This window comes from Neopsephotus bourkii, unplaced genomic scaffold (assembly GCF_033783945.1).
Source record: "Neopsephotus bourkii isolate Nb327-2 ecotype Australia unplaced genomic scaffold, CSIRO-AGI_Nbou_v1 NB_593, whole genome shotgun sequence".
In the NCBI taxonomy this organism is placed as follows: domain Eukaryota; kingdom Metazoa; phylum Chordata; class Aves; order Psittaciformes; family Psittacidae; genus Neopsephotus; species Neopsephotus bourkii.
In genome coordinates, this window is record NW_026901094.1 from 1,021,623 (window position 1) to 1,034,336 (window position 12,714).

The following is a 12,714-nucleotide window of genomic DNA, read 5'->3' on the forward strand; positions in this document are numbered from 1 at the left end:
ACCTGAATACATGTGCCCCATCTACCTCCAGCACGCCAGAACAAGAGCTTGGGTGCCACAGGTATGGCCACGTCATGCTAACGCAAGTGAGCCACCCAACACCCCAGCTGGGAAAGACAGCCAGATCTTGAACTGAGAAGCCAAGAGTAGCTGAAAGGCTGCCTGTCATGCTCTCTTGCGTCAGCACCACTTACATTCAGTACCAGTCACACCCTTGTCCATCCCATACACGCCTGACTCATCAGTTCACACGTTGCCTGCCCATGTATTTTAAGTTCTTGTTTGGACTCCCTGTGGCAGCACTTGCTCCTCTTGAGCCTCTTTCATGCACTTGCAGAACAGATACGCCAAGGAGCACTTGCACCAGTCTCCCTGGGATTTGAGGTCATGTCCCATGCCAAGGAAACGTCATCTCTACAGATGCTGTTTAAAAGCAGCAAAGGCTTCAGGAGAGGGCAAACATACGTGCTTCCCACTGGAAATCTGTACTAAAAGGCCTTTCTAGTTTGTTACACATCTGTCACTAGGAGATCTCTGTCCTTCAGTTCAGAAGGGCACTTGTCTGATTTTTGTTCTAAGAGAACCTCTGTGCAGACGTCAAATGGCTATGGAAACACACGATAGCTTCTGAAAACTTTCAGCTTCATAGAGAAAAAAAGAGGCTGCCAAGTTTATCACAGGAGATCAGGATCATGTGGGAGTGCTTCCTTTGGGAGAAGAAAGGCTTTCTTTGAAAGGAAAGAACATTAATATTCTAACTAACTAGAACAAAACTGCAAGAACATCAGCAACTGGTGTCCACTGTCCACTTGTAAAGGATCTATCTCATCTGTTGGGTAAAATAAGGAAAAACAGAGTAAACCAAGTGTGGCTATGTATAGTTCAGAAAAGGATGCACTATCCTTCAGAGCACAGTACAGACACTGAAAAAGAAAGAAGCCCTTCAGAGGACAACCACCCAAAGTGTTGCCCCTTAAAACCCCCTCTGCACATTCCTTCACTTGGCCTGACACAGGAGGCATGGAGGGATATGGTCTCCCAACACTTGTCAGCTGTTTGCAGTACTGCTCCCTGGTCCCAAAGGCCAATACTTGGTCTGTGCTCAGAAAAGTGGGATTTTATCATTGACCCAAGCTCAGCACTTCAAAGAGTAGCAGAACTATGAAGTGACATGGGTTTGTGGTAGACTTGGCAGTCCTGGGGTAAATGTTGGACTTGATGATCTTAAAGGTCTTTTCCAACCTGATTAAGTCTATGATTCCATTAAACATTTTTCTCTGGGAAACACAATTCCCATTGTACCAAGGTGGAAACAGATCCTGCTGTGACACTGCACAGGTATATGCTCGGATTTCATGGCATTACCATGAGCTCTCAGCCTGCACTGGGAGCTGCTCACCATGCAAAAAGTTTGTGCTCACTTCTTCCTGTGGTCACTGTGGAGCTCTGGTTTTGCACACTTGGTTTCTGATGCTTCTTTGCTAAAATCTGAAAACTTCTATAGAGTTGTGATTTGTGCCTACTACCTTAGCACTGACTGTGAGCCATCCATCCCTGAGAGTGGCAATTGTATATACACATCTATTTTATTTACTGGCTTTGTTTATGCCATATCCTTTCATGATTGAGCTACACCCTGCGTAGCACAGCCTGTTGCTGCAAAGGCACGTAACAACTACACAGGTCCTGTAACTGGACAGTAAATTCTCAAGAGGAGCTTGCAGAGAAGTCAAAGCCACTATATGCTGTGAGCTGGGCATGGACAGGCAGCTGAAGATTTGCCCCCTGAAGAAAGAAACAGAGACTGAAGGTTTTCAGTTACCTGCAGAACTGAACAAAAGCAGCAGATTAATTTGTCTTAATATGACCAGAAATACACAGTTCAATGTAGGATGCCTCTATCTTTATTTTAAAGAGATTGTGGATGACAAATATTTGTCTAAATTTACGGGAGATAGAAATTGCTGATTCTTTTAGCATGCTGTTCCTGGGGTGGAGCTGACTGTTAAACCTGCTTCCCTTGCAGTGGCCATACGGGCTGGAATCATTCACTGTGTTTTAACAGTGGAGTGCGAAGGAACTCAAGGTGTTCCACTGAGTTAATTATAGACAATTTAAAATTCCAGTCAATATTTTGGGACTACAAGTATTCCTTGAAAACCTTCCCTCAAGACCATGTAATAGGCAGTAGGGCAAGGATTTGAATCAGGGCAATTGAAGCAAACAGAGAAGACAGTGGTTTGCATATATATTCTATTGATAGAATCAACTCACATTAGCTTACACCTTAGCTAGCTAAGCTAACATTTGTTCTCTAAGAATAAACAGAAAGATGTTTCTGGTCCTTTAAATAACAGTGTAATGTGCTCCCTTTGGAACACAGTGCATCAAGGCAGAGGCTTCTGATAAGGCATGGTTAGTATAATTATTCAGGCTTTCTCCCTGAAGGCCCTCTGCAATGCAGCGGTCCTTTTACTTTTTTTTCAGCCCTCCATGTTAGCAATGCCCTAGTTTGTTCTCTGCTGCAGTCCCCCTTCCTTCCACCATCACCACATCATAACGATCTCTAATTGTGAGAGCTCGCCTGCTAACCCAAACTGCAGGAACGCCACAGACAGCGCTCACAGCCACCTTCTGCAGCTCCTCCGAATTCACCAGCACTGAGGGAGTTGTTAAACAAGCGTTTTAAAACCTATCTGCTTTGCATGCTCGCTGCAGGGACTGCTAACAGCTGAATATCAATCTCCATCACATCAGTATCAGCTGTAGTTCACATGCAGTGTGCAGCCTCAGCAGCAGATGAAAAGCACCTGCAGACTCTTAGGATACTCAGAAGTCAAGCAAACTCAATTTTGATGCTGAACATGATTACAAGCACTTCCTTTTTAAGAGCTATTTCTATTTCTGTTCACAGAATATGCCTCTATAGCCAAGTCACAAACCTCCCTTTACTCCACAATAACCACAGGGATGTGTCTCTGTTCCACTCCTGTCTATGAGCATCAGAAGCAGTGCCCCCCCGAACACCTTGATTTGTCTCTCTTGTATGTGACACGAGAAATGAAGCAGCCACAGATCAGAAAGAGGAGACAAACTACACGTTTGCATTCTGTTACGTTACAGGGAGAGGGGAAGCCAGGGAAGGATGCATCAGTTTGCTGCTAATATTAGTGGATAACCTTGAACAACTGAAGATACAGGTTCTGTGCCACTGGAGTAACGTCTGGTGCTACTATGAGGGAAACCCTATTTTCTTACTATTTCTCCCCCAGTTGTCTCCCAGCTCAGGCTGTGCACGCGTACACACCAGAATCCAGCTAGGAATGGCTCCTCCTCAGCTGCCCATGGCACTCACGCTTTACAGATGAACTGTGGATGCTCAATGGCAGCGTTGTGTCCTCAGTCCCTAGGCTCACAACTGCTATGGTATGGAGAAAGCTTCCAGTGCATGGTTTAATGAAGAAAGCTTTTCCTGTCAGGGCTTCCCAGACAGAATGAGGGAGCCCACCCAAACCCCTTCAACCACCACCTGCCTACGCTGACATGTAGGTGTCCTGATTTAGAAACTGTTCAACATTTATCCAGTAAAACAGTTTGAAGGATTTGCCATGTCAATCAAAGGTATAAAATAACAACAACAACACAGTAACATATGCTTAAAATCTTGGTAATGATAGCAATATTTTAAAGACATTAAGCTGGTATCAGAAGTAACATCCACGGTAGATTTCCCAAAGCATGTGTTGTTGTATTACAGTTACCATGTTTGCAGCTGACAGGCAAAATAGCATGAGGTTAATTGACTGAGGAACAAACTGCATCAATGTATTAGCTCATCATCTGTCTTTTGACTTCAGTATGGCCCTGTGCAAACAACTACTCCTGTGACTCCTTTTCTGTAACACTTTGTAACATCAGTATTCATTTCCCAGCTATGAAATCTGTGAAGACTAAGGACCTGACCTTCCCATATTTGTCTCCTGTATTTAGCAGAGAAAACAAAATGCTCACACCAAGCAGGAGTGCTGGGACCTTGTCAAGACTGCACAAAATGCAGTGCCCCCGCAGCCGACTCTCTCTGATGAAGAAAGATGAAAGCAGTGTCCTTTCCCAGCTTGTCACACAAACCAGCTCTTTCCCTGCATCTCCTTGGTCCAAGCTGGAAGCTGCTTCTCTCTAGCAGTCACACTCAGGAAGGGAAATGAATGTTTCAGGCTCCTAAGTTCTCCAACATCCTTCTCATCTTGCTCCTTTATAAAAGTGTTTTGGGAGCACACGGTGACCAGGTAAACCTGAACCTAAAACTTGCACGCACAAAGTTGCCATATAAATCCAGAGCCTATGTTCCCATCCCTTGGTCTGACATTTAGGTACCTGAGAACATGGATTCTTTTGCCAACTGCTTGGCTTGGACTGGGTAGCCCCTGTTTTGGGGAAACAATCAGCTTTCTGTTCAGACAAGGAAAGCACCCCTTTGTCTCCTTCCCATCAAATGCAGCCACATTTTGTTCACATCAAAAGAACTAGTAAGAAATTTCTGCAAGAGATCTCTGATTACATGCAATAGCCCCTCCCCACAGCACGACATCCCTCTACATCCCTCGGCCACACCAGGAGCTGCTCCTTTCACTCACATTCCTACCATTCAGTGAGCTTTGTTAAAGAATGTTGCATGCTTCTTACCATCCAAGGACAGCCAGTCATGCTGGGAGGAAGGCAGGGTTGGCAGAGCTCTGGCTTTATATTCAAACACCACAGAATTGGAGATGATCTGATTGTTGAAGGCAACTTGCAAAGTCACAAGCCCAGTGTCATGAGCTAAAAGGAAAGCGCATGTGGTAAGACAAGAGCCCTCCCTGCAGAGAAATGCATGGCTAGGAATTATCCTATGGATCTCCAAATGTGCCAAGCGTCAGGCTGGGAGCAGATGCAATGAGAGGAGAGGGGGTGTTTGACAATATTTGTGTGACTAGACAACTGAAGGAGTCCAAAATGACAATCTGTATTTTCAAACATGAAGGTTGTAAGCTTAAGAGTCAGCTAATGGGTTGTTTTGCCAGGAGGTGGAATCGCGTGCTCCTAGAGATTAACCAGCCTCACTGTGTTTCCAGTTGGAAGCTGGGGCCTAACAATGAAGCTAAGTTATTCTGCTTGAAGTCATATGCTAAGGGCCAGCATTACTGGAAGTCTCTGCAGAGAGGCTGGAGATGTTCTCATTCTGTAAGCATCAAGGACAAAGTGCAGAATATAGACAGAGTCAGCAGAGCAGTGAGCATGCCCCTGAATAAAGCTGCTCTTTAATCTGCTACTTCAAAACTAAAGAAATGCTTAGAATTATTTTAAGTCATTATTTTTAAAGCTCATTCAGAACTCCTAAACAAGATTTCTTGTGATACATTCTGATCCTAAATTGCTGTTCTCACATTAAACAGGTCAAAGAAAAAGGAAAAGCTTCTTGATGTTTATGCACTGCCTTTCACAATGGGTCCAGCAAGCCATACACATGACACTATTAGGCTATGAACTTGCTCTGAAACCAGCAGTTTTAGGATAGAAGTGTTCCTTACCTGGGCAGTAGCAGCGCAGTACCCCTGGCTGAATTAAAGATGCAGGCACTGAGATCTGATCAAACAGACAGCTGTAATTATTGCTGGCTTCCTGCCATGGACCAGTAATGAGGACTTTTACTCCTCCCTGTGAAGAAAAGAGGGGAAAAGAAAAGCATTACAGAAGAAGTCATCCCAAAAGAGAAGCATGCAAATGGCTGGATGACAAACAGCATCATGAGGGCTAACAGAAGTGCCAAGCTAACACAGATCCTTGGCACTGGTCAACACTGATACCCCAGTCTCCCACCACTAGAAATGCAAACAGTATTCCATAGTGGAGCATCCCTGCTTCTCTTCACTTGCTCTGTTCCCCACTCCTGCCCATGCGCTCAAGTCAGCGTGTGTCCGCCTTGCCCGTGTGACCCTCACTGCTTGTCTTTTGTCACTGGGACCGCTCAGGGAATGTGACCAGCGATGGCAAACCTCACCCACGCTGCAAGCCAGACCTCCCTCCCACCAGGCAGCTCCTGCGCTCCATCCCCACCTCATGCCCACCATGGCTGCTGCTGGCGCAGGTTCCACGCTTGCCTCCTGGCCATTGAAAAGTGCCGCTTGTCAACCAGAGCCACCACCGGACCGCGAATCCAACAGCCCGTGATGTAGGAAGAGCTCGGCTAAAACCAGCAGCCACACAACTTGTGCTTCTCTGGGTCCCGGGAACCAGGCTGGACAGGGCAGCACGGCCCAGGCCCAGGCTGTGCTTGCAGGGAAGCTCCTTCGCCCGGAGCCTGCCCGCGCCTCTCCCCGTCCTTCCCCTGACAGGGCTGTGCCAGGCTCATGGCCTCCAGCGGCCGCCTCTCGGCTCCCGGAGGCCCGCGGGGCCCGGCGCGCTGCCAGCGGCTGCGCTGAGGCGAGGCCGGGCCAGAAGCCGCCGGCCGAACCCCGCGCCGCCAGCGGGGCTGCCCCGGCCCTCCCGTGGCCTTCGCCGCGGCCGTGCTGCCCTCGGGCGGCCGCCGGCGGGAGCGCGGCCTGCGCGGCCGAGGGAGCCGGATCCACCGCGGCGGGAGCCGGGGGCCGGCTCCGGAGATGCGGGGCGGGGAGAAACCGAAGTCACCCCGAGCCCGGCCGGGGGCAGGGACCCTGCTAGGGAGCTCCTTGCGGCCGCTGGTCTGACCCTTCCCCAGCACAACAGCCGGGCACTGCTCCAAGGCAAACCGAGGCTCCGGGAGCGAACCCCCCCCCCAAGGCAAAGAAGTGACCCCGGGGCTGTGCTGGCTCTGAAGGCGCTGTGGGGAGGCTGTGCAGACGCATCCGTCCCTGGGGTGTGTGAGACACAGGTAGCTCCGCGGGAGTCAGCAGCTCATCAGCAGCGATGGGCAACAACAGTGTTTCCATGGTAGCCCCCAAAAAAGGCAGGTTTGCACCACAGAGGCTGGTGGGGTTTCTCCGTTGAGTTTTGGGACCTTACACGCAAGCAAACAGGCACGGCAGAAGCAGTATCATAGCCCAGCACAGCCAAATGCCCCCAGCACACTGCTTCCAGATGAAGCCTAGCTGGGTTCTGTTGCCAAAGCAGCCACCACTCCATTACTGCTGCACGTGAAACAGCCGGTATGGTAACCCTGGTAGTGCCCACACAGCGCTCACGCTTCAGCTTGTGTAACTCTGGATGCCTTCAGCTGCCCCCCGTGCTTGCGCCTGTGCACAAAGGACTCGTTGGAGAGATCAGCTAAACAGAGGGCAGAAACTCCTGCAGGAGGCTTTTTGCCAGTGCCCACCAGCCATTCCTGCATGCTGACAGCCTTTCTTCCATCTACAGAGCAAGCACCCACATTTTCACACCAAGTTTGAGACTGCAGAGTATGTGAACTCTTAGAGCTGCTGAACACCACCTCATCACCTCACACTGTGCTCCCGGAGCTGTCATGGCATCATTCAGCTGAAGGTGAAGCCACCTCCTCTGCTTATTACTGCATATTCTGCTGCCTCGCCTACTGGCAAACTTGCCATGCAGTGGTGTCAGATGCACACTTACTGGGGGTGGCACCACAGGACTGCCAATTGGGGTGTGCTACATCTTTTCCTGATCAGACACCTTCTGAAGGTAAGAGGTACAACAGCACTTCAAGGCCAGGCTTACAAAACCACAAAGGACCACTTTTCTCATTCAAAGCAACCTGCCTGTCCATTTCTGGCTCAAGTCTGCGCTGCTTCCGTTTTAACTGTGGTGCATGCAAGCGAATTTGGGATGAAGGTAAATGCTGAACTCATTAAGGCAGTGCAGGTCAGGAATTATTCTACCAGGAGCATCAGAGCCAGGTTTAAGCAAACTCTGTTGCTCTAATGTGGCCAGGTAGCATCACGAAGCCATCACCTGGGACACGCTTTGCTTTACAATGAAAGAAAACATTTGTGTTTGGATGCTTCCTAACTGAAGAAAGGGCCTGTCAGGGTAATGAAGTAATTAAAAGCACACTCAGACATGGAAATGGCCTTGGATGCTCTGACTCCTAAGAGAAGTATTTTACAAGCCTTGTCAAAGCTTTAACAAACCAGGTCTTGGGAGCCCTTATTAACAAAGCAATGAAAGATCAGGCAGTAAACGTTAAGGAGCAAAAGCCCTGGACTTACCTCAGGGTAAGACCATTCTGGTGAGTAATCTGTCACCATGAACAAGCGCCCACTCTGCTGTAGCAACCCCAAAGTGCCTTGTGCCGCGGCTGCCGAGACCACCTCAGCCACATGCATGTACGCCATGGTGCTGGCTCCGTTTTCTGTGCTGCTGAGCTGCATGTTGGCTTGCTGAGGGCTGCAGCAAGGAATGCACATTTCAGCCTGGTTGTAGGTTGCTCTGTTACTGTCTTCAGGCTGAGACAGTCCAGCACTGTCACTTGACACCAGCTGATGTCCATAGAGAGCATTGCTCCCACCTTCTACCGATATGAAATCATTAATTAGATCAGAAAACTGGTTGCTGAAGGAGATGTCAAAGTGGTCCAAGTTAAGCTCCATGTTGGAGGAGTTATTTAAGCTGGGATGGGCCACAGGATAGAGTCCTTGTACCATGTTTCCTTGGAGAATAGGGAGATTGTTGCCATTCCTAATACCCCCGTTGGCCTCAGGCTGCAAGTAGTGTTCTGTGCTGCAGGCTTGAAGATCCCCTGATTTAAGTAGATTTTCATTCCCTTCTGCCTGCTGGGAGGTCTCCATGGGAACTTCAGCTTCTGCAGTCATAGCCTGGAAGTTTGCTTGGAACTGCATGAGCTGGAGAGAAGAGGTGGACTCTATTCTGGTTTCCACTGTGCCGTTACAGTTGGAAGTGGTTTGGGAGGAGGACTCTGTCTTCACACTGGGGATTCCTAACGTGTTCACAAATGAGCCGCTTGTGTCATTCAAATTGTTGTGAGTGTTTTGCTCAAGGGGAAGAGGTTTGCTGGCATCCTGCAGAAAGAAGCTGGGGGAAGGGGTCTGATGAACATGAGGGCTCTGGACGGTCTGATTGAAGCTGGAAGAATAGTCCTTGTTGGAGTCAATGGCACTGAAGTCCATCTGCTCCAGGGTGGTACTTGGGCTCAGACCTCCTCCAGATGGAAGCAAACCTGAACCAGTAGTGAGGGTGAGAGTGTTAGATGCAGAAGAGGAGGAGAATGCTTCTTTGGACATCTGTTGTTCAAAAGATGTGTCCTCAGTTTTAATTTCTTTCGTGAGGGTTGTATTGAAGTTGAAGCTACGTTCTGTTGTGGGAGACTGCCTTATGTTGGTACTGATGCTGTCGCTTTTCATACCTCCTCCACCATAAGTCTGCCCTTGCTTGGGGTTGTTAAGAAAACAGTCTGGGTCAAAATTCATGGTGGTTTCTGGAATTTTTCTGTTTCCATCTAAAGTTGTGGAGAGCACGAGTTCTTCGGAGACAGTGCTGGGTAGCATCGACAAGCTCTCTGAACTGCCGGTGGTTGGGAAAGCAAATTTGTGTCCATCTGAACTCACAGCAAGTACCAGTCCTTGTGCAGCTGCATCTGAGGACAGAAGGTGTTGATTTGGGCCGGAGGTGGGTGACATGGTATACACAGCTTCACTGGTGACTTCGGACATAAATACGGTGGCACTTTGTGACAAGCTTCCCATAACCGACGCTACAGCCATACTGGACACACCAGTGACGGCCGGGCTATCCGCCATATCCGGGTCACTGTTTAATCCACTGCTGATGGACACCGGAGAATTCTGGGTCGTGTCAGGGACCTCCACTTGGTTGGTGGAAGAAACCTCAGTGCTGTTTTGATGGAGCAACACTGGTTTCGCCACTTTGCCATTCCTCTTCTCTCGGCTGGAGGCCTTGCCGTGGCTGTGCTCGTTCTTGCCTTCAGAGACATCGTTATTTTGTACCTCTGAATGAGCGCTGTACCCACCTGTCCTTGGTTCAACCTTTGGTGATATGATGCGATGTTTGGCACTGTTACACTTGTGATGCACACTGCTTCCTGCCCCTGTGCCAGAGAACAACAACATTGCCACTCAGTACGTAACAAAGTTAAGCCAGTTGTGTATCTCGCTGTAGCACAGGAGAGCTGTGCTTATGAACATACACGTGTGTGAGAGTGAGTGAGCACACAGAGAATGGAAAATACACCTTAGAAATAAAACTGTTTCTCACCAGTGCCAGATTCACAGCTCCCTTTCTCTCTAATGCACAGATACACTGCATGCAAGGACAACCACCTCAAAACAGACACATCTGCACTCTTCCTCTCACCCACAGAGCACCCAACCTCTTCCTCCCTGCCCTGATCAGACAACAGGAGAGGACTGAGCATCTGTGATGAGCTTCAAAGCTCTTTAAACGTGGCCAATGTCAGCACAGTCTGCACAGGGAGGGCTGCTGCTGCCAGTTGTGGTAGGGGGTTTCTGCCTCGCAGGCCCCGTTTCATCTGCACCACAGACAAGACCTCAGCCCCCTGTGACACAGCGTGAAGATGCTCAGCTCTTCACACTGGCTGATGTCGGGTGGTTTGACAACAGCCCCCGTTGTCAGACCCAGGTTGGATGCTGACTGGTAACCTGGAGGTGACAGATGCCATACCATGCTCCTGTCCTTAGCAACATCCTGCTGCCCAGATTGCGACCCTTATCTTTTGTCATCATTGTATCTATTACAGCTGCCAATCAAATTATTAAAGTAGTAGTACATTAACCATCACAAAGCAGCTTTCCCTCCCATAAGGATGGCAATGGATTTCTTTTGTTCTAAGGCATTCATATGCTGACAGATAAACATTCTGTACTTCTAGAGCTGAGTACTGGAGTGACTGAAGAATGCTCAAGTAAAGGTCACCAGCAAACACCCCTCCATGGCACTGATCCAGCTGGTGCCTTCACTGGCCTAGCAGAAGATGGACATCACCCAAGCTCCTGGCAGCTTGGAAATCAGGTAGGACAAAGTAAACAGTTCTGCCTGCAAAGGCATCTGAGCCACAAACTCTGGTGCAGGGACTGCTTTGGTTGTTTAAAGAGCAGCCCATGAATTTTTGATGTTTCTTTCCTTAATTGATTCATTTTCCCTCGAATGAGGTAAGAACATTAATTATGGTACTGTATAATGACTAAAGGGGGAAAGAAACCTCCTCCTTATAGCTAATGGCTACAATTATAAATGCCATCTTCTGGGTAACATAAAGCCTCTGTATAGCTGCTGCAATTTGCTGAATCTTTTGTTCCTTGCCCTTGGAAGGGAACTTCTCTATTATGTGCTCAAGATTTGAATCAGGTCACTTAAAGTAGTTCAGGACAGTGCTTTTGAGACCAAATGCAATATTAAATCTCTCTATTCTCCTAGGTATAGAGATGAGCAGGAACAAGGGAGAGGCTTTCATGCTGCTGCCTTTGCAGATGACAGTAAGGAACTGGGGATGTATGTGTCAATGTGCAAGCCGTTACAAAACAAAGTGCTACTGTTATGTTAAAAAGCATGCAGTAGACTTAGCACAAGACAAAACATCAAAGGGAAGAATAAAAGGATTTATGTTCAGATCTGCAAGCCTGGATCAAATGCTGAGCCTTAAGGGTTGAATTTTAATCCAAACTCAGGTACTTCAGAGGTCATAATTCTTACTTAAGCCTTGACTATATAATGCAGCTGCCCCAAAAAGAAGAAAATAACCCCTTTGAAGCACTGACAGCTTTCCTTTATACATTTTGCTAAAGACTAATTAACATGTCATACATTTTACTTGACCAAAGTACTAGGAGAGGGTGGCTAGATGAGTTGGAAAAGCGAATCGCTCAGCTTCCCACTCTCCATATAAAGGTAACACTAAGGATGCTGTTTCTTGCTGTTGTAGACTCACTCAAAACAAAGCCACCTTCTTTACCAGGAAAGAAACCTCCTGTATTTTCATGATACCTAAATAAAACCTGCCTCATCCTGGTGATGCCCTGCAATTAATGACTTGTATCCACTGTCTTCAGCAAAGTGGGCTGCAGGGCAAGGAGTTGAGAGGGTGAACATTAAGTTCTGAGGCTTCGGTAACAAAATTTGAGGATGAAGAAGAAAACATGGCTTTTTGAGCAGGTCACATATGGAGAGCATTTATCAGAACTTGCACATTACAAGTAGTGACGTATTTTCCAGGAGTTCCAGCTCTATCTTTTTAGCCTCAAGACTTCTTCTGTCACCTTTGAGTTCACTGTGTCTCAGTGCTTCATGATACAGCATTTTTAGCCCTCCAGTGCCACAAACCCTCCTCCAAGTCTGTGCTCATTTTGTGCCCTCCCAAGGTACTCACCCAAGGTACCAGTGCAGAGACAGTTGTGTGTCCGAGGCTGCGGTTTGGTCTGGTGACTATCAAGGATCTGCTGCACGAGCTGTTCCACCGAGAACCCTGAACTGCTGTTTCCATTGCTGCATGTCCACTTAATGCCATGAACTGCAAAGATAACAGTAAAACTTCCCATCAGTTTCCCATCAAAACCATGCTAGAAACCATCAAAAGCTGCTGCAAAAAACCAGCAGAAACCCAGTCCTGCTGCTCGGTATCAGAACTGAAGACGACCTATAAAAAGCCACAGTAATGGTTATTGGTTTACTATTCTCTGCTCCCTGATACCTATGGGCTTCCAAATGCAATTCCTAGATTAAGTACATACAGAGGAAAAAATCCTCAGTAGA

The 12,714-nt window shown here is 47.9% G+C and overlaps 1 protein-coding gene and 1 long non-coding RNA gene across 16 annotated transcripts in view; one reads left to right on the plus strand and one right to left on the minus strand.

Moving 5' to 3' along the window:
• The window catches only part of CAMTA1 (calmodulin binding transcription activator 1), a 286,114-nt gene that overhangs the window by 34,251 nt on the left and 239,149 nt on the right, over positions 1-12,714 (minus strand). For 13 of the 15 annotated variants that reach the window (XM_061351579.1, XM_061351580.1, XM_061351587.1 and 10 more), the window contains 4 exons: positions 12,332-12,472; positions 8,181-10,036; positions 5,568-5,694; positions 4,684-4,818 (listed from right to left, as the gene is read on the minus strand). In XM_061351579.1, coding sequence (XP_061207563.1) covers positions 4,684-4,818; positions 5,568-5,694; positions 8,181-10,036; positions 12,332-12,472 — 2,259 coding nt within the window. Of the gene's footprint in view, positions 1-4,683; positions 4,819-5,567; positions 5,695-6,093; positions 6,233-8,180; positions 10,037-12,331; positions 12,473-12,714 lie in introns of those variants that run through there. The other 2 variants (XM_061351590.1, XM_061351593.1) reach the window with 2 other exon arrangements.
• On the plus strand, positions 9,981-12,458 carry LOC133211326 (uncharacterized). The gene is made up of 4 exons (XR_009725178.1): positions 9,981-10,088; positions 10,840-10,977; positions 11,383-11,633; positions 12,324-12,458. It is a non-coding gene; the product is annotated as an uncharacterized LOC133211326 (long non-coding RNA).